The sequence below is a fragment of the Zootoca vivipara genome, chromosome 6 (genome assembly GCF_963506605.1).
Source record: "Zootoca vivipara chromosome 6, rZooViv1.1, whole genome shotgun sequence".
NCBI lineage: Eukaryota > Metazoa > Chordata > Lepidosauria > Squamata > Lacertidae > Zootoca > Zootoca vivipara.
In genome coordinates, this window is record NC_083281.1 from 17,655,511 (window position 1) to 17,677,637 (window position 22,127).

Sequence of the window (22,127 nt, forward strand, 5' to 3'; positions counted from 1 at the left end):
CAGGTATTGATTTCATGGTTGCTACGGCCAGTGTCTATCAGCCATCAGCTGCTTGGGCAAACAGGAATATTTATAACTTTCTCAACAGTGAGGGAGACAGATGCACCTCTCCTGGGAAGGTGTTCCACACCTGGAAACCATCACCGAAAAGGCCCTGTCAAGTCACAGCACAATCTGGTTATGTTCGTTCTGCCCACACTCCTGCTAGCGCTGGAGAGACACAAGCCACGAACCCTATCTTAGCATCACATCCAAATCAGGGATTGTGGTTTGTTTCCCTTCCAAGGAACTCCGATCTGTAGCCAAGGTTTGTCCTTGGCTTACTGGCCGTGGTTTGTTAGAGCAAAACAAACAACGGTCCCCAGTTTGGACGTGACCCTAAGCCAAGAAGCATGGCCTGTCTCTTGCAGGAAAGACCCAAAAGCTTGCTTCCAATTTTAGTCCTGCTCAGAGTAGGCCCACTGAAATGAATAGGCACAGCTAACTTCAGTCAAATAATCTTACTTGCTCTTCTCTTACACTTGCTGATGATACAAAGGATGAAAGTCTAACTGGGCTGACACACCAGTACAAACAGCCTGTGATCTTAAGTACTGTGACATCAACCACCCATAGCCAAATTTCTGATTGTAGGAGGCCCAAGACCAGGCACCCCCAAACTGCGGCCTTCCAGATGTTTTGGCCTACAACTCCCATGATTCCTAGGTAACAAGACCAGTGGTTGGGGAAGATGGGAATTGTAGTCCAAAACATCTGGAGGGCCGAAGTTTGGGGATGCCTGTCCAAGACACTGGTCCAAGGTATCGCTCAGATGGAGCGGTTGCTAGGCAACAACCTCCGATGAACCCAGCTTCTTCTGAACTTAAACGCATAAGCAACAATACACTTATTTCTGGGCCAGACCTCGCCAGGATATATTATTTAGACAGGCTATGCCAACCTGGCGCACTCTAGCTGTAGTCCAACATATTTACAGGGCACCATGTTGGCGAAGGCCGCTTTTAGGCTGAGCCAAAGGTGATGGGAGAGGCAGCAGCGGGCAGAAGGAATGCTCTGCCTCAGCTTCCAAGTGTGATCTCGTTGGATGCCTTTCTGCAGCTTCGCCTTCAGTTACGTTTGCCTAGAACAATTGAAGCTGTCAACGTGGAGCTAGAAACCTTGAGATCCAAGCAAAAGGAGAGCTGCGAAGGAGCAGAGCTGCATGGCAAAGTGCCTCGTGGCGACCTAGCCAGCCAACCAGCTCCTCTCAGCTCAGCTGCAGCACCGGGGCCCTGTGATGAGGTTTGCTAAACCAGAGCCACTAACCTGAAGTGGCTTCCATTGACAAGGCCATAGTGGCTTTGCTAAATATAAAATAGAAATAAAATAGAAAAATTCCTTCCAGTAGCACCGTAGAGACCAATTAAGTTCGTCATTGGTGTGAGCTTTCGTGTGCATGCACACTTCTTCAGATACACTGAAACAGAAGTCACCAGACCCTTATATAGAGTGGGAGGGTGAGGAGGGGAATTACTAAGAAGGGTGGTGGGAATGGGTAATGGGCTGATAGGTGTGACTTCTGTTTCAGTGTATCTGTGTATTCTTCAGTGTATCTGAAGAAGTGTGCATGCACACGAAAGCTCATACCACTGACAAACTTAGTTGGTCTCTAAGGTGCTACTGGAAGGAATTTTTCTATTTTATTTTTATTTTGTTTCGACGGCAGACCAACACAGCTACCTACCTGTTGCTAAATATAGTGGATCGATAGCTCAGATCTAAAGTCTCACAACCTGTCCTTGGTGTATATGCCTAGCTCAGAAACGGGTGGCTGTGGGATGAAAACCTGAGCATTGTGGTGGCCAGGAGATTTGTGGATCGAGCCACAAAACCTACAAGATATATACAGTGGTGCCTCGCAAGATGAATTTAATTCGTTCCGCGAGTCAATTCGTTTTGCGAAAAATTCATCTTGCGAATCGCAGTTTCCCATAGAAATGCATTGAAATTTCTTTTTTTGCCCATAGGAACGCATTCATTACATTTCAATGCATTCCTAAGGGAAACCGCGATTCGCAAGACAAATTTTTCGCAAAACGAATTCGTCTTGCGAGTCACCATCAGATTGCAAGACGCATTCGTCTTGCAGGGCATTCATCTTGCGAAGTACCACTGTATATAAATAAACACAGAGACATATCATTTCTGTATTATTTAGCCATCCCTCTCGGGATCAGTATTAATGGGTGGGGGGCATCACTAGATTAGCATTTATCTGAAAATCTATGAGTTCTGGTGCCGTAAAAGCATAATGGAGAACTGGACTCTGAGTCTATTTTTAAAACTTCTCCCCCTCTCACTCCCATATGAAGAAATACTTCAAAATTGGAGACAGCTGTTGCTGCCGCTAGTGAGAAAGGGAAATTATTTGCAAACTTTTTTTCTTTTTCTTTTTGCTGGAGGATAACTTGGATTTTGATAAAAAAAAATTTTTTAAAAGAATCCTATACTTTGAGATAGTGGGATTTTTCACCCTTTCAAATTTCCCAGGGACCACCTCAGGCTTTACTTTGAGCTATATGAAAACTAGTTTTGCAGAAGCACAGAAGAAATATGTGAGATGTTGCATTACGAGGCTGAGAATTCTGCTGTGGAGAATCTCAACTTTCCCCCCCACCATCAACTTCCCTTTTATAAAGACAAGTTTCTGTCCCTCATGATAAGCCTGGAGGTGTGTGGGGAATGCCTGAAGTCTCAGGTACTGGGAGGTGGGCCTAAGTAACGTTTTCTAAGGGTTTGGGGCAGGATATCAGCAGGGAAGACATACTGACCACAACTTGACTTCTCAGCAAACTTGATTTGGCCCAACATTTGGTTTCAGCAGTTATTGTAGGAAAGCACAGCTCTCTTCCAATCAGGGATGCCTCTAATAAAGCAGGGATCAATTATGTCCTTCTGCCTCATTTCTAAATTGCTAAGTCTGGAGGTTTGGGGGTTTTTTTGAGGGGCGAGTGTAGGGTTTGCAGGTGGGAAAAGGATAAAAGAAATTGCAAAGCAAACATCTGTACCTTTTCTAATTCCAGAAGGTGGAATCTCAGAACTTGAATAGCTTGGATCATCTGCAATTATAAAGAGAGAGAAAGTACTGTAAGTAGTTGCTAAAGATTGGTGACTGTATTACTTTTCTTAGACTGTGATACTGTTGCTGTTTTAGCCTGCCGTTTTCCCTGACACGACTCGAGGAGGCTTACAGACAAAATCAAGAACTGCTAAAAACATAGAATAATCCATCATTAAAAAGCAATTAAACATTGATAGAATTAAAACTATATGCATATATAAAATCTGTTTATAAATACACCAATAATTACAATGAAAACAGCATGGCACCAGCCTGTTAACTAAAAGCAGTCAATTCCCAAAAGCTTGTTGGAGCAAAAAGGTCTTCACCTGCCAACAGAACGACAACAAGGAGGGAGCCAGGCTAGCTTCTCTAGGGAGAGAGCTCCAAAGTCTGGGAGCAGCCACTGAGGAGGCCCTGTTCCATGTCCCCACCAAGCCTTCCTGTGAGGATGGCGGGATGTAGAGAAAGGCCTCCCCTGAAGATCCCAGGCAAGTTAATATAAGAGAATACGGTCTTTCAGAGAGCTTGGGCCTACATGGTGTGGGGCTTTATAGATCATAACCAGCACTTTGAACTGTGCTCTGCTCCTCCACATGCAGCTGCTGGGTGACCTTGGGCTAGTCACACTTCTTTGAAGTCTCTCAGCCCCACTCACCTCACAGAGTGTTTGCTGTGGGGGAGGAAGGGAAAGGAGAATGTTAGCTGTTTTGAGACTCCTTAGGGTAGTGATAAAGCGGGGTATCAAATCCAAACACTTCTTCTTCTTCTTCTTCTTCTTCTTCTTCTTCTTCTTCTTCTTCTTCTTCTTCTTCTTCTTCTTCTTCTTCTTCTTCTTCTGCCTGGAAACAGACCGGTAGCTGGTGGAGCTGTTCCAGCACGGGAGTCATCTGCTCCCTCTAACCGGCCCTGGTCAACAAATCTGGCTGCAGTTCTTTGAGCCGGTTGAGGTTTCGGAGCATTTTCCAAAGGCAGCCCCATATAGAGCATGTTACAGTCATTCCAATGGGATGTAACTTAGGCCTGTGTCACTGCGGCCAAATCAGATACACTAAACCCTCAACTTTGGTGTATTTAACTTGTGCACACAGGGCTGTCTTAAGCATATGCGGCACTGGGGTGCAAAGATCTGCCCAGCACCTCCCCCCCCGGGTTGCCCAGTCCCAGGTGCGCAGGAGGGCGGAGCTGCCCGCCCGCCTCAGCGTCTCACTGGCTCCATTGCTCCTGAACTCACAGTGCAGAGCCGCCCACAGCAGAAGAGCCCACCGCGGCACTCCGGCCGACGGGCGGGATCTTCCCCGGACTCAACTCTTGGGCCCCTGGACTCTCGGCCTGGTGCCCCCGAGAGCCCAGCGCCCGGGTGCCTCACACCCCTAGCGCCTATGGGTAAGGCGGCCCTGTGTGCACATTCAGCTTTATGCGCCTGGCAAAAAATATTTTAAAATTAGAAAGCGGGTGGGCATCCATGAGAAAACGCTTTGGCAATCCCACCCGCCATTGCACCCAATGTGCTCTGACCATGCACAATTTTGACTTTAGGCATGATCCCCGGAACACAACGCCCATGTAAGTTGTGGGTTTACTGTATCTCAAGGAAGGGGTGCAGCCGGTGTACGAGCTTATTATTATGGACATATAGTGCACAGAGTGAAGATCCTAGCTTACTTCTGAAGAAAACATGCATGGACTGAGGCAAAAAACTTCTTAAATCCATGTTCGGAGTTAACCCATGTAAAAGGCACTATAGTCAATCCTTTGGAAAGCGTCACCCGTCTCATCTGCTGTGGCAAACAAACACATTCTTCCGGGAACCTGGGTAGAGTGAGCAGGACGGCCACGTTTGTGACGCCAGAAAGGAGGAGATGCGCCCCAAAAAAGCGGGAGGCGGAAATAAATTGCACAAATGTCAATTGATATGCAGATACCTATTTGTGAGTAATAACTATAATGTTGTGGTTAGAATAGTGGGTGAGGACCTGGAAGACCAGGGTTCAAATCCCTGCTCAGCCGTGAAATTCACTGGGTGGCCTTGGGCCAGTCACTGCCTCTCATCCTAACCTACCTCACAGGGCTGTTGAGAGGATAAAATGAGGAGGAAGAGAACCACATACGCCACCTTGAGCTCTTTGGTGGAAACCTGGGCTAGAAATGAAATGAAAACATCTCAGCAGAGTGAGGAAGACTGTAACCAGGGGAGCTGTGGGCCTGCTCACCTGTTGCCCAGGTGTAGCTAACTGTTGACGAGCAGCTTCAAGGCCTCTTCCTTCTTAGAGTTATCTGTCTCTAAACTGGGCCTGGACCAGACAGCCTTTCAAATAGAGACTCTCCTTTGTAAAGGAGGATAAAGCCATCAACGGCTACTGTACTTGCCAGAAAGCAATTCTTCTGAATCCCAGTCGCTGGGAGCCGCAGGAGGGGAGATGGCTCTTGTGATTGGGTCCTCCTTGCACAGGTATCTGGGTGACCACAGTAAGACCAAGACACCGGACTGGATGGGATCCCTTTGGCCTGATCCAGCACCAGGCTCTCCTGTAGGACACGTGGCTACCCTAGTTAAGGCTGAGAGGCGGCGGCTTGCCTAAGACTTCCTAGCAGACCGATGGCTGCAGCAACTGTAGAGCCAGGGATTTTATTTGCTCAGTTTTGCTAAGCAACTGGCCTCTGCATCACGCTCAACGGAAAGGACCCAAGTTGTGTCCAATTGGCTAGCAGGCAGTGAGGATCACTGGTGGACTCATTGGCAGGCCAGGTATTCAGAATCCAGATTTGGCTCTGCTGGCTGCCATTTACGGCCCACTTGTGTAAAGGAATGATAGGTAAAGGGTAAAGGGACCCCTGACCATTAGGTCCAGTCATGACCGACTCTGGGGTTGCGCGCTCATCTCACATTATTGGCCGAGGGAGCCGGCGTATAGCTTCCAGGTCATGTGGCCAGCATGACAAAGCCGCTTCTGGCAAACCAGAGCAGCACATGGAAACGCCGTTTACCTTCCCGCTGTAGCGGTTCCTATTTATCTACTTGCATTTTGACGTGCTTTCGAACTGCTAGGTTGGCAGGAGCTGGGACCGAGCAACGGGAGCTCACCCCGTCACAGGGATTCGAACCGCCGACCTTCTGATCGGCAAGCCCTAGGCTCAGTGGTTTAACCACAGCGCCACCTGGGTCCCAGGTGTGTGTCTAAGATGGAATGATGGTGTGTGTCTAAGATGGGCGTACGCCCTTCATGTGTTGCGGGACTACAACTCCCATTATCCTTGACCATGGTGGGTGAGGCTGCCGGGAGCTGGCATGCAACAACATCTGGATGGCACACGCATATTAATTGATTTATTAATTGATTCATCGGCTTTTCCTCCAAGGAGCTCTCCCCCTCCTTGTTTAATCCCCACAACAATCTTGTGAGGTGGGATAAGGCTGAGAGGCAGTGACTCACCCAAGGTCACCCAATGACCTTCATGGACAAGTGAGGCCTTGAACCTTGGTCTTCCAGATCGTGGACCAATACTCTAGCCACTACGCTCCACTTTTTCTGAATGGAGGGGAGTGGGGGGTGATTACTAAAATGTGAGAAAATACTTTGTGGTCCTATGCCGAGTAGGCAAGGCTGGCAGACGGACAGGGGAAATGCAGTTTAAAAACTTAAAACAAGACGAGAAAAAAAAGCATCCTTACCAAGTTATCCAGCTCAGGATTGGAAGAAAATAAAGGTTTTTCTGTCCTAACCTAAAAAATGGGCATTTTGGGATGGGAAGGGGGAACAGAAGAAAAACAGAAGGAGCGTTAGTACAGAGGGAGAAAACACGATAGAGAGAAATGTAAGGAATCGATGCGCATCACTGAAAAATCTGTTTCTCTCATTTCCCAGAAACTGTAAAGAAACAGCAAAAAAATGTGACTCTCGTCCCCTGAGAGCAGCAGCTGGCAGGAGAACGTATATTTCACTTTCAAAAGTTTGCAACCTCGCTCTCTCCAACCCCCCCCCCAATCCTGGGAACCCCACCCCAGGAGCCCCCTGTGCTTTGAAAATTCCTCAACATTTCCCCTCCCTGTATCAAAATGCAAAAGTTTAGTTTCCCCCTCCACATGTCTCATTTAAGAAACGAAAAAGACGAGAGAGAGAAATCCCGGCAGTAAATAGTTTCAAGGCACTAAACAGAACCAGGCGCCTGGCCTCATCCTCTCCGTTCTGGGATAGGGCTCTGCCAACTTGGAGAATCAAAAATTCTGGTTCTGGTACCGGGGGGGGGGTGGCCTTTAAGAGGAGATCCAGAGGGAGCTGCGATGGAGTGGTGTGTGTGTGTGTGTGTAGTCCATTTTGGGCAGATCTGGGGTTGGAGCACAGGGCAAAAGTTGTTTACTCACCTAAGGAGAAGTTTGCCTTGCTGGTGCCTTCCAGATGTGTTTGGACTACAAATCCCATCAGACCCAGTCATTCCCAGACATCTGGGGGGCATCAGCTTGGCAAAGGCTGATCTTGGGAGTACAGTTATTTTACTTTACTTTATTTTATTTTAATGGTGAGTGAGGAGGACTCCTCCATTTCCCCTTGTGTTGTGCTGGCAACTGGCTGAAAAGATACAAGGCGGGGGAAAGCTAAATCCCAGTAAAAGGAATTTCCTAATTCCCAGCTGTATCTCAAGGACAAACAGCACATTGCTAACACATATAACAATGCCTTATGCCTTTAAAAAAAGGGGGGGTTGGAACTGAGAAAGACCAGTTTCTTAACCATTTCTCGGCTCACCATTTCTCTGCATCAGTTTGCTCTCTGCACCGCCCCACCACCAATATCCCCAAAGGCTTTTCTCCCCATTGGGGGCACTTCCAGACTGTCAGGTGGGACTCCATCACACAGTGGCAAATACGGGTTGCACAGTTTATTTTATTTCAACTGGCTCCGTATGCTGCTTAACACCATAAAACTACACAGTTAAAGTTCGTTAGTATCACTCGTGCGATAAACTCGCTTGTTTTTAAGAGCTTCTGGACACCCTGTTTATCAAGCATTTGTTCCGATTTGCTTGCAGGGGAGGTTAGGTGACGTTAACATAGAGAGTTGGAAGGGACCCCGAGAATCATCTAGTCCAGCCCCCTGCAATGCAGGAATCTCAACCATAGCATCCGTGACAGATGGCCATCCAACCTCTGCTTTAAAACCTCCAAGGAAAGAGAGTCCACATCCTCCTGAGGGAGACCGTTCCACTGTCCAAGAGCTCTTACTGTCAGAAAGTATTTTCTGATGTTGAGCCGGAATCTCCTTTCTTGCAACTTGAATCCCACTGTTTCCAGTGACTGCTTACTGAGCTTATTCCTTGCACTAGAAAGTCTGATTGGGGACTGATTGTGCCAAATCAGCTCTGATTGTGCCTCCTGAGCTTGCCACCATGTGGTGGAAGCCTACCTATAATGAAAGCAACACTACAGAAGCACCCTTGGCAGGGGAGATGTACTGGAAAGGGGTTGAACCCAACCAGTGCCGGATTTACGTATAAGCTAAGCAAGCTATAGCTTAGGGCCCCACTCTCTTGGGGGCCCCCCAAAAATTAAAGGAATAAAACCTGGTTGTACATTTCCAAAATATAAGATAAAAAAACAACTAAAATGAAACCTACGTACAGCAACAGTGTTTTGTGTTTGGTAGGCTCCTATGATGTAAGTAATGGGGCCCCAATCATTTTAAGTTAGAGCTTAATATAGTGACAGTCATACCTCGGTTTGCAACCGCCGCCGGTCCCGGAAGTGTTTACATCCGGGTTCCGTGGCGCGCAGATGCGCAGAAGCGATCTGCGCAGTGTGCACATGCGCAGAAGCGCTCTATTGGCACTTCACACACACACACACAGAAGAGCCCCTCGGTTTACGACGAACTCTGAGAGCGACGGGCTCCCTGGAACGAATTGCGATCACAAACCAAGGTATGACTGGAATTATTTCACTATTAATATATTTCTTCTTAATTGTATTTCACTATTAATATACTTCTTCTTAATTGTATTTCAGTTCAACAATTACTTTTGATAAAATACATACTGTATCTTGTTATGTGCAAATGGCTTTAGATACCTATTAGGTCCATATGGTATCATATATTCAACACACAAAAACAGCGGCAATTTGTTGTTGACATAGGACAGTTGGACATATAAAGGGCCCCATTACTTTCAGTAGTTTAGGGCCTCATCAAGCCTAAATCCGGCCCTGAACGCAATGTTGCTTAAGTTCCCCACAAACTTATTAGAGCGAATGCTCAGTGTAAAGGATGTCTGGAAGCAGCAAGAATTTCAAACATCAATGTTTTGAACCAAGAAGGACAGGAGCTGCTTAGGGGCAGGGATTTGGAGCAGAGTACTGGTAATTGCAATAAAGGAGGGAAAGGGTTAAGCTCCCCTTTCCTTCTCCCCATGCTATTTCTCCACTCTGTATTCTCTACTCCTGAGACAGCTTTTCCTTTTTAAGTGTAGAGACCTTGTGACAGACTTTAGGATTGTACAACCTACTTTACTCCCCCCACCCCACCCCACCCAAAAAACACACACACTTTTTTGTTCCATCCTAGGCAATTCATTTGATCCATCTTGGCTTTGAGCTTGCCTTCCAATGAAATGAGGGAGAAATTGACCTCCATTGATTCATCATATTGGTTAACTGAGCAATCATTCCAACAGTGGACTTTTAATCAAAGGGGTCCCCGTCTAAAAACCTTGCATGTTGGTGTTGACCTTTAAAGCCCTAAACGGCCTTGGCCCAGTATACCTGAAGGAGCGTCTCCACCCCCATCGTTCTGCCCAGACACTGAGGTCCAGCATCGAGGGCCTTCTGGCGGTTCCCTCGCTGCAAGAAGTGAAGTTACAGGGAACCAGGCAGAGGGCCTTCTTGGTAGTGGCACCCACCCTGTGGAACGCCCTCCCATCAGATGTCAAAGAGATAAATAACTACCTGACATTTAGAAGACATCTGAAGGCAGCCCTGTTCAGGGAAGTTTTTAAAGTGTGACATTTTAATGTATTTTAAATCTTTGTTGGAAGCTGCCCAGAGTGGCTGGGGAAACCCAGCCAGATGGGCGGGGTACAAATAATATATTATTATTATTATTATTATTATTATTATTATTATTATTATTGGAACCTACCAATGCTACGAGCTTTGCGAGAGTTTCACCCTCTTCTGCCCGGTTGCCAGAATGGAAAAGATATAAAGGCAGTAGGACGATAAAAACGTGGGATTAAAAGAATATAAATGTCCCTAATTTCCATACAATTAAAAAACTACAGAGGATTTTTTTTAAGGTCAGGGACTATGCATGTCCCTGGAGGTTGGGCAATTGCTTTTCATCGAGAAACAGCAGGTAAGGAAACCCCACCAACGGGGATCAGGACTGTAACATGGGTGTGTGTAACCCTTTTCTCCTGCACCATGGTCCAAATGAAAATCCCCTCTTACCTTAAGCCATGGAGCTAAGCAAAAGGCCAGCATGACTTTCTGCACTGCATGGGAAATCTGCATCCAGCGGAAGGTGCTCTGCCTCTCAACGCTGTAAACCAACCTTGAAGGCTGAACCTTCCTCAACCTTCCCTTCCCTCTAGCAGTGGGATTACAACTCCCATCAAACTTGACCGCTGACCATGCTGGCTTGCTAAAAATAAAAACCTCCTCCTTGTTTAGGCAAGTCTACCCAGACATGTGATTTTATTATGCATATTTATTTTTTAAACCATTGGTTTTCTCTGCAATTTGGTAATTTTTCTCCTGCTTCCTGTTTTGAAAGCTTGTTTTTCCTTAATGAACATTTTACACCGTTTTGTGCAAACAGCTTTGAGCCAAGTACCCTGTTTCTCATATTTTAAGACATACCCATAAAATAAGCCATAGCAGAATTTTTAAGCATTCAAGGAATATAAGCCATACCCCGAAAATAAGACATAGTGATAGGCACAGCAGCAATGCCGGCCGCAGCAGGAGGAGGAGGAAAAAAATAAGACATCCCTTGAAAATAAGCCATAGTGTGTTTTTTTGAGGAAAAAATAAATATAAGACATGTCTTATAATATGAGAAACACGGTATATAACTCTTTGTTAAATGAAATAAAAATAAGGAATGGCTAACAAATTTATGAGCTTTCACGGGCCAGAATCCAGTTTGTTGGATGCATGAAGTCTCGAAATTTTGCTGTGATAAAGAAGTCGTTTTGAAGGGGCCACAGGGCTCCTCTCCACTGCCTCTGGCGAGTTAAGACCTGCCTTCGGACACCCAAGTCAGGAATCTTTTTCTAGAACCTGGCTCTTAATTATTAATATTTTTTTTTATAAAGGCTACAAATACATGTTGTTGTTTAGTCGTTTAGTCATGTCCGACTCTTCGTGACCCCATGGACCAGAGCACGCCATGCACTCCTGTCTTCCACTGCCTCCCGCAGTTTAGTCAAACTCATGTTGGTAGCTTCGAGGACACTGTCCAACCATCTCGTCCTCTGTCGTCCCCTTCTCCTTGTGCCCTCCATCTTTCCCAACATCAGGGTCTTTTCCAGGGACATTTTTCCCCAGGGACAAATACATACAAGTAGGCAATTTGGCTAAGGAACATTTTTAAGGAGTGGTTACTTAGAGAAGATTTATTTGCATGGCTAGCCTCTACTTTCCTACTGCCAAGCAGGGGCGTAGCCAGGATCAAAATTAGGGGGGGCAAGGGGCAAGGGGCGGGGCCAAGGCACAGGAGGGGAGGGACCACAGTGGGGCAAGGAAAGCCATGGTTGTTCAGGGGCGAGGGGGCACCAGGAGCAGCCCGAAATTGGGCTGTTCTGACCCCGTCCTCCCCCTCCTCGACCGGCAGGGGCGAGGGGGCGCCAGGAACAGCCCGAAATCGGGCTGTTCCGATCCCCTCCTCACCCTCCGCGATCGCTTTGGCTGGCTTTCCCTCCACCCGCCCCACAGCCAGCGAGAAGGGAGACGTCCTCTAGCCAGCTGGCTGTGGGGCGGGCAGAGGGAAAGCCTGCCAAACGCTTTGCACAGCTCTGGGGCTTTCCCTCCACCCGCCCCACAGCCAGCCAGGGAGAAGGGAGACGGCACCGGGCAGTGGGGCAGGCTGGTAAAGCGGCCCTGCTTCTAGGGGGGGCAACTGCCCCCTCCTGCCCCCTCTGCCTACGCCCATGCTGCCAAGCATTCCCCAGCTCTGCTCACCCTCAAGCCCCTCTCATTCTCCAGAAACCAACCTGTTTGGCAAAGACGGCGATGTCTTCGTTGAAGGAATCCGACGAGCAGACGTCTCCTCCCGGATACGAACCAGAAGTGTCCCTGGGAGAACAGGTTGCCAGCTCACATTTTTCAAAGACCAGGGCCAGCAGCGGGAATAAGGGATGCCTGTTACACAAGAGGAGATGTTTAGGGCCTAGCAGAGTGGGAGATCCAAAGAGACCAGCCAACATTTCAGCTCGGAACAAAAACTGGACCACGCTGGGTTTGGAAAAGAGTTGGAGGCTCGGAGCATAAGCTCTTCTTACAGAGTTGTGTGCTTCCCCCTCATTTCCTGACTTGCCACGCTGCCAGCATGAAGTGAGGCAAAAGGGCCCTTGGTGTTCGAGACCATTTGAAAGGAAAAAACAAATTACTGTACATTAAAATTCATGGAAAATTGGGGGGGAAGTTGCATTGGTTCTCAGTATTTACTTTCCTCGGCCAGGCAGCGGTGGTAATGCTGCCCAAGGGTCATAGCGTTGTCTCCAACCAAGTTCTACTCAGAGTAGACTTATTGAAAATAATGGGCCTTAGTCTTGCTGCCCAATTTCAGTGGGTTATTCTGAATAAAACTTGACATTGGATACGACCCATAACATGAAAACCCATATTGCTGCTCTCTTAATACCCTCACCATTGATTTATTAACTGCCTTCTAAACCACCATCTCCAGGCATATAAGACAAAAACCAAAAAACAACAATAACAACAACAATTTTATTATTTACACTCTGCCCATATATTTAACGCAAGACTAAAATCCTAACAAGTGGACATTTATGGTAAAGACCCATTTGCCCATCCAGCAAAGCCTGTTGAAACAAAAACGTCTTGGAGAGACGGTTGGAAACAAACAAAAAATCATCTGCATATGCCCTGAGACCCACTTTCCCCCCATCTCAACTTCACATATGGGCCCCAGGACCAAGCTTTGGCTGTGAGAGGCTCTGTAGACGGCTCTTGTTCAGTCGAAGACACATGGAAACCCAGTAAACTATAATCATGAATCATGTCTCATCATTCAACCCAGACACTGAGGTCCAGTGCTGAGGGCCTTCTGGCGGTTCCTTCACTCCGAGAAGCCAAGTTACAGGGAACCAGGCAGAGGGCCTTCTCGGTAGTGGCACCCGCCCTGTGGAACGCCCTCCCACCAGATGTCAAAGAGAGAGAAAACTACATGACTTTTAGAAGACATCTGAAGGCAGCCCTGTTTAGGGAAGCATTTAATGTTTAATAGATTATTGTATTTTAATATTCTGTTGGAAGCCGCCCAGAGTGGCTAGGGAAACCCAGCCAGATGGGCGGGGTATAAATATTATTATAATTAATAATAATAATAATAATAATAATAATAATAATTATCTGCTCTTGCCATCCCCAGACCCTGCATTGGCCCACCAGCGCTGGAGACCTCTAAACCGGGTTTGTGAACTGACAAACTCCATCAAACCGTCTCTCTCCCGCGCACAGTGCGAAGGCTTCAGAAGTCCTGTCTGGGACACGGCGTATGACATGGTATGTTCACACCTCAAAGTCACCACAGTGTGGCATTGTCAAGATATCAACCTCCATGTGTTAAGGAAACTCCCCACCCAGTAAATAAAAACAGCAAGGGCCTTTTGTAAAAAAACAAAACCCAATTCCACAATACTTAAAATCCATGCAAAAATTGTGATTTAGAATCTTGGTCTACGTGCCAAGTAACGTTCTGGTAGAAGAGCAAATTCTGAAAAAACAAGAGAGAAGTCGTTCAAAGGAGGGGGGGGGAGGCAGTATGTGGATCTAAGAAACTGTTTCTGCTAGGATCACAGTTATTTCAAAGAGCTCATTTGGGGGTACGGTGGGGAGCTCACTTCCGTCCTGATCTGTGATTTATGTCTTATGAGCAATGTCAGCTGCAAACCAGTAAATGCCATCCCTCGGCTGCTTCCCCCCCCCCACACACACACACTTCCCCCCTAGATTTGGATGGATAGAGTGTTCCCAGCCATACATCATACAAGTTCACGCACCATATGTTACACAAATATTTGTAGCTGAGGCCCAGCACGGTGTAGCTGTTAAGTGAGTGTCTCCACGGAACTTTAGATCTCCTACGTAAAACAAAACAAATCCCCCGCTGCCCCCCAAGAAAGATGGGAAGGCAAAATCCTGCAACATTTCAGCTTCTCTCTCCCTCTCTGCCCCACTGCAAATTCCAAGGGGGGTGGGGGTGGAATTGCAAATTAAAACCATTGCCAGCTGTAAGTAGGGATCTGGGGGTAGGGTGTTGCAGGGCTGGGCATGGCGGAGGGCGGGTGCAAATAACTTTTATGTCTCGTAGGGTGGAAAAAAATATACTTGCTCTAAGACGGCTGGAAAGCTTCAAACCGAACAGCGCAAGTCGAAGGCGAAAGGAAGGGAAATCCATCATGTTCCTCTGAGGCCAGTTGCTCCCCCCACCCCACCCCACCCCCCCAGTGACGCTTTTAAACCAGTTTCTGCATTTCCCTACCTTGCTGCGAAGGGGGAAGAGCACTTTTGATTCAGAACCAGATTCTACAGTGATTTCTATCCTGGGCTAGAACTGGCGAGGGTGCAGAATGCACGCCAAAGGGCACTTAGCCTTTTTCGTGAAAATGAGGACCTGTTGCTAGGAATCACAAGTGCTGTGAGTGCTCTTGTGTTCAGATTGTGGGGCTTCCCATTGGGGCATCTGGTTGTATGAACAGGATGCTGGGCTAGCCAGACCTCTGGCCTACAAGGTTCTCCTGGTGTTATTGTGCTGTCTTCAGAATCCGATTCCCAAATACTCTGGCTGATAACCCACAGCTAGGAAGAGGAACACTGGTTTTATTTGGGGGTGGGGTGGGGGCTCGATCTGAGCTTTCCATACAAAAAGTGCAAGAATTCGGTTCTCAGTGTCCTTCCCCTTAAGCTTTTCTTCTTAAAATGTAATTTTCTTTACACTTGGAAAGAGATATTTATATAATTATTCAACACAGCAAATATTTAACCATTCGCTATACAGTATATAACAAAAACCCAACCATGCAGAAATATTACATTTCCCAATAATCGGGTTGCTGAGAAGCTGAAGAGGGTGGGGGATCTGAATTGCTTTTATTTCAATGGGCACAGGGAGCGGGGGTTTAGAAAGGGGTAATTCTTCTCTTCCAGCAGCCTTTCCGCCTCAAAAACAAACATACACCTTTCTATTCCTAATGACAGAGCTGTCAATTGTCCGGGGTGTAGGAGCGAAAAGACCGCAGCCCTGATACGCCAGCCCATAAATCTCCCTGCGGGGGCAAAGATGTTAGCTGTGAGAAATTTGGTCATGAGAAGAAATCTTCAGACGCTCCCCCTACCCCAAATCCTAAACACAGATGAGGTCCCATTGAAATCAGTGGGACTTACATCTATATAAACATGCATGGGATGAGAATGCCCTAAGGAAAACATTGTGCATTGTATTTTAACTTTTTTTAAAAAAAAAAAAGCAGCGTGAATAGAATAAACTTATGCCCCATACAGGGAGCTGGGATTGGCTGAAGATCCGCAATGGCTTTGCCCCCAGCCTGGTGGAACACTCTATCGCAGGAGACCAGGGCCCTGTGGGACTTGACATCTTCATCTACCAATATGGATAGCTGGCCCTGATGAATACTTGAGGTTCCCGACCCCTATGGTTGTAAGTCGTAGGCAGTCATTTAATTTTATCCTGATTCTAATTTTTAAGCTGTATTTTAATCAATTGTTTGATTGTGTTTTAATGTATTTGATATTTAATGTTAGCCGCCGTGAGCCTGGCCTTGGCCGGGGAGGGCGGGGTATAAATAAAAATTTACTTACTTAATTACTTACTTACATTTGGTAGCAAACCCCAAATTTACACCAGTGCGGTGTGAGCAAAACAATTGAGTTATCACCAAGTTCAGTCCTGTGCCTTTTAAAGAAGGGTCCTGCAGCCCAGTCCTAACCCACATTGACTGGGGATTTACTCAAGTCCCATTGAACTCTTCAAGACTTACTTCTGAGTAAATGTACCGAGGTTGCTGTCATTGCCATTAGTCAGAACTAAAGCTGAAGTCACGGTTTAGGGCTGCAACCCAGTGGCACAGCATTTGCCTTCCTTGCGGGAATTTCCAGGTTTGATCCTGGGATGAATCTCTCTTCAGATAAGGCTAGGAAGGATCTCTGCCTGGAACCCCAGACCTGAAGAGCAGCTGCCAATCCGGGAAGACAATACCAGGTGAGACAGACCAGTGGTCTTAACCCAATAGAAGGCAGCTTCCTAAGCCCTACACACTGTAACTGGGAAGTATGTTCCATTGAAATGAGCTGGACGTTGATTGCACTGCACATTTTGATGGATTGTGTCCATTATATGGAAGTTATGTGGCACTGGGTTGTATGCAGCTAAGAGTTACGAAGTCCCATTGAAACCAATGGACCAAACTTAGTTTGAACGAGTCTGCTCTGAATGGGACTAGCATGAGATGCCACCCATGGATGCAAATGGAACTCGCTTCCAAGTAAGGCAGGTGAGGTCCCTAGGGCGCAGTCCAAAGCCACATGATGGCACAACCTTGCTGGAGCTTAAGCAGGCCAATGTCTGGTCAACACCTAGGCAGCAGGTCACCTGAGAACTGTACAGACTTCCACCATAGGGGGGAAACACTCAACACGGTCTCACAAATCGGCACCTTTCAGCTACATCTTGTCCCCAGGTTCAGAAATAGACTGCGCCTTCCCACCGTCGCCTAGCTTCTTCCCGTTGCCTCTCTTGAGACTCCCATTTGAGATTTGCCTCCTCCCTCCTAATCCCTAGAGGTCAAAGCATGCGGCAATACACCCAAGCTTGGAGTCCTCTAGATGTTCTGGACTCCAGCTCCCATCACTGATAGGACTGGGAGTCTAAAACATCTGAAGGGCCCCAGCTTGGACTAGGCTGATCCACTCTTTTTACTCACAGAAGAGCCGGTGGAAGAGGGATTCCAGATGAGCAACGGCATTAAGTCTGTAGCTCACAAGGAGGAGCAGAAAGAGCACCTTTGCAACTGGAAGCTGGCATAAAAAAGTACTCAGAGAAGGCTTATCTAGCCACCCAGCCCATCTAAGCGGCTCCTCGGGCCGGCAATGTTGCTATGGGCTCTGAGGTTGCGTTCATAACCAGCATGCCAGCTTCCCAGAGGAATCTGGCCACTGTGCAACAGGATGCTGGACTAGCTGGGCCTTTTGCCTGGTCCAGCAGGCCGACCTCACATTCTTATGTTCTTACAAGGACCCTGTTTGCGATCCAAGATATAGGCACCTCTGCAATATCACAGGGACCTGGCTGGGGTGTGCTCTGCCAATCACACAGGGAGCATGTACAGTGTTTCCTGCACGAGCTGGAGGCAGGGCATTTGTGGTGGCTTCTCCCACACGGCCACTGCGCATGGAAAACCGGGAAGCACACAGAAGCATCTACCTCATCTCTATGGGGTGGCCGTGATGGTTGCACTGACAACCTAGAAGAGTGGTTTATGGTCACCCAAGCTGCTTGTGGGACATAGCCTGATAACCCAACAGGAAGCAACCAAAAAGCCAGAGCTTAATGGAGCTTCCTTCTTCAGTGGCAGTATATCCCAGAAAACACTGCTGGCAAACAGACAATTGGGGAGGACAATTAATTTCATGGCCTGCTTGTGGGCCTTAAAGGTTCTCAGACCTGGGTAACCGCCTTAAGCCAAGCATACATTTGGCGACCCATTTCTCTATAATTATTATTATTATTATTATCTCTTTGGTAGCAGTGCTGCTGTTGCAACCCATCTTAGATCAGGCCTTGACCAGCCTTGACCATATAGTGAAAACATATATGAAATGGATGGAAATGAAATATAAAGTAGATTTAGATTGGGATATGCAGGAAAATAGAGTAAATATAAAGAACTGCAGAAAGAGGGGGAGTCAATATGATATGTAAAGATGATTCTGTTTGAAATGTTAGTTTGTCATAAATGTAAGTAAATAAATAAATGACCAGGCCTTGACCAAATAGTGAGCCCTGACCAACCAGCCGAATGCCAGTGATCTAGACTTGCCGCTGTCGGAAACAGGGCACTGGGCAAAGCGGACTTTTTGACTGATTGAGCAGGGTTTGTGCTCTAATGCCAAACTAACTCTAGTCTCAGGCAAAGTGCTCCAAGAAGCACATCCCAGAATCAGGTTTTGAGTAAACTCGCTTCAAAAAAAAGTAACAAGGAAAAAACGAAAACATCTACTAAACTTTTTTTTAAACTCTCATTTGGATTTTTCCTTCTTGGGTGCTCAAATAAATCCAGATCCATTGAGGATGTGGATCTGGGTGTGCCATATCCATGCCCACTTCTCCTCTCCTCACAAAATCATGCGTGCACCTACACACACACACACACACACACACACACTTACTTCACCTCTGCTCTGAAAAAAAAAACTGCAGCACAAACCCTGATCTGGAGCTCCCCACCTGTTCGCTGGGACCGATCCAGCGCAAAGAGCAACAAAAGGCACTTTGTAAAACGCTGCATGCTAAGACACACACCCCGCAGTGAAAAATAATTTTTATGCCCGTTTTATTAAATGCCTTTTTCAACTGGGGTGGTGGAGGTGGTGTGTAGCAACCCCTTTGTGGGGAATTCTACAAGGATCGTCATGTGGGATGAAACGAAAAGACCCTTTAACCCAAGGTCCCCTTTCCTGCCCAGCCTTACACCTCTGGGAAGCTCATAACTTAGAACGGGGCTTGCGAATCTCCGTCTTAGGATCCAGTTCACGCGGGATCCATGAATTTGTCCACGCTGCTCCATGAATTTGTCACACACCCACACCCCGAAAAAGATTCCTCCTCCTTCCGTTCAAAAGCTCCTGCCGCAAATCCTAGTCTCACACCTCGCAAACCTGCTCTGAGAAGTCCGCTGTTAGTCCCGTTTTACAGATGGGGGAACTGAGGCTGGAGTTGGGGGGGCGAGGGAAGAGAAGAGAGCGAAGGGACTGTTCTCCCCTGGGACACAGCCGCCTCCCAGCCTTGCCATTCCTTTGCTGATGCCCCAAATCTGAGTCAACTGCCTCTTCTCAAGCCTGGGAAGGAAGGGGCCACCTCTGCAAGGAGGGTCTGATCCTTGGGCTGATTCACACGGAAGCGCTGTTGTTTTCAATCACTCTATATATTTTTTAATCCTCTCCACCACCCTTTCAGCTGAGCTGCGCACTTTGGAGTCTCTTTCTGCTCGCTTCTCAACCACAGGATGATAATAGCAGCAAATGATGATGGTGATGATAATAATAATAATAATAATAATAATTAATAAGGAGGAGGAGGGGCTGAGGCTCAGTGGCAGAGCATCTGCTTTTCATGCACCCCGGCATCTCCACTTGGGGTGCGGGTTTGAATCATCCCCTGCCTGAAACCCTGAGAATCACTGCCGCTGCCAGCCAGAGCGGGCAAGGCAGAGCCAAATGGGGCCTGACTCAGGATAAAGCACCTTCCAGTGTCCCTTTGCCCCCCCCAATCCCGCCTCCCCGGCGTCCTCTGCTTTTGCCAACCTGCCGCCCTCCGGCTTTCCACAGCTGGCCGAGGCTCAGTAGATGCGCATCTGTTTCGCATTGAGGAAGGTCCCTGGTTCGGTTCTCCATGGCATCGCCAGGTAGGGCCGGGGAAAACCCCGTCTGAAACCTCGGAGAGCCAGGTTTCCGAGCTAGCTGGACCCAATGGACTTGGAATAAGGCATCTTCCTCATGTTCTGTCATCTGCTGTTCCGAGGTCTTAGTGAAATCCTGAGATTTCAATAGTACAGTATGACCTCCGTTGCTTTCCCGCTTCTTATTTCTTGCGATCGTCGGAGGGTTCGCCCCTATCCCTCTAGCAGGAAACAAAAAGCCTTCAGAAGGGTGTGTGTGTGTGTGTGTGTGTGTGTGTGTGGTTTCTATACGGTAGGATTGGTGGAAACTAAAAAAAAGAGGCCCGGAAATCCCGAGAGCATTTCATCTGCTATGGAAATCCTGAGACGGGCAGCCAAAAAGAGGAACGGACCTTTTGGAAAGGAGGAGAGACACCCACCTAAGATTGGGAATCATAAGCGCACAGGAGGAAGGAAAATCTAGCTAGCCAGCAACAGGAGACGCGAATCCTATCATTCCTTGGCATGAAGAAACATGCGGAATGGATAGCGCGAGAGAAAAAGATATACAACCCACTGGATCGTCAGATCCTTTTCGCCCCACGGAGAAAAGCGCGAGGATAAACTGAAGTCTTAGAAACCGCAGACGCCTAAATAAATCTCGAGGCGTGCAGATGTTCTAGAAATCCCATGCGGAACCCAAGCAGAAAATGCCCCTTGTAAATCAACTCTGTCTGGTTGGAGTCACCAAACAAACCGATTACGGAGAGGACAGTTAATTCAGGCTGCGGTCCTCGGCAGACTTACCCGGGAGTAAGGAAAATACTAGCAGCACATAGGAAAATACTAACGAATAAACACCCAGAGGATCCGGCTGCAAAGGATAAGGTGTGCACGAGACTGGGGTGGGTGGGGGTGGAGTGGGGGACCCCACTATTTACGCTCCCTGGGGAAAGCAAGACGGGGAGACCCGCAGGGAAGTCAAGTCCCACCGAATCGATCAATTAAGCAAACACGATAATAACCCTCTTTCCTGGGGGAAGGGGGAGAAGCCTGAGGACAGATCTACCGGAAGGGAACATCTTCGATCCGCTAAGAGTTTGTGTGTGAGAGAGCGAGATCCAGCTGAATTTAGAGAAATATCCCGGTTGGAATATATCAGATTTGCGGTCGGATCGTCTGCACGTCTAACTGGGAAGCAGCCCCTTTGGCTTCAGAGAGGTTTCCTTCCAAGTGAGCGCGCATTGGGGGCGGGGGGGGGGCGGGCGGGTTGCGACTTTGCAGCACGATTCCTCGGGAGTAAGTCCCCCGTGCAAGCAGGAGCAGGCTCCGCCTGGTTCACCCCGAAGTAAGCGAACAAGCAGCGGGGGTGCAGCCGCTGCAAAAGAAGTTTTGAGTCTTGCTGCGGCCCGTTTCCTTTGGTGGGAAGCCCCCTAGAGCACAGAGGCATATACTCCCGAGGAGGCAGGCTTCGGATCAGGGCGCAGATGTTTCCACCACCCTTCTACTCCCTTTCTCCAATATCCAAAGAGGATTTGGAGAAGAGGAGGGGGACCGATCCCCGATGCCAAAGAGTTGCGCGCACAAGTTTTCAAGGCGAGTTGGGCTCATCACCCGAACCTCTGCCAACCCCCCTCCCCCCTCCCGCCGTCCTTTCTCGAGGGACTGAGCGGGAGCCGGACTCACCCATAAATCTCATCCTTCTCTCTCTTCAAGGCGTCGTTGGTGCCCAGCCCCGGGGGCAAGCCGGGCCGGTGGTTCACTCCGGCGGATCCGTAAGGGCCCCCCTGGTTCAGAGCGTGGTGTTGCAGACCCCGGCCCGTGTGTGGGTCTCCGAAGCCCGGCAGAGAGACCCCGTCCATTCCGGCGTAATGTACCAAGTCATCGTACTGGAGGTAAAGAAGACCCAGGTGCGAAAACGGGCCGAAGTGGGGGGCGAAGAGAGACAGACAGAAAGAAAGAGAAAGTTTAGACATCCGATCTAGACGCATTTAGCCAATTTCGCATCCCCAAAGGGCGAATAAATGGCCCACAGCCAGACACCAGGGAAACCCGTATATAAGCACTCCTAAAAAGTCGCATTGGTGTGTGTGATACAAAGAAAGATGCCTTTCAAATTACCGACTTTTAAAAAGCAAATTTTGGGAAGGTTTTCATCTCAGAGAGGAACTTG

General features: G+C 47.9%; 1 protein-coding gene across 5 annotated transcripts in view; it reads right to left on the reverse strand.

The window, feature by feature from the left end:
- Window positions 1-22,127, reverse strand: part of MEIS3 (Meis homeobox 3) — a 74,165-nt gene that overhangs the window by 47,545 nt on the left and 4,493 nt on the right. For 4 of the 5 annotated variants that reach the window (XM_060275534.1, XM_060275535.1, XM_060275536.1 and 1 more), the window contains exons 2-5: window positions 21,641-21,843; window positions 12,308-12,455; window positions 6,774-6,824; window positions 3,048-3,098 (exon numbers count right to left, since the gene is read on the reverse strand). In XM_060275534.1, coding sequence (XP_060131517.1) covers window positions 3,048-3,098; window positions 6,774-6,824; window positions 12,308-12,455; window positions 21,641-21,843 — 453 coding nt within the window. Of the gene's footprint in view, window positions 1-3,047; window positions 3,099-6,773; window positions 6,825-12,307; window positions 12,456-20,394; window positions 21,618-21,640; window positions 21,844-22,127 lie in introns of those variants that run through there. The other variant, XM_060275538.1, reaches the window with a different exon arrangement.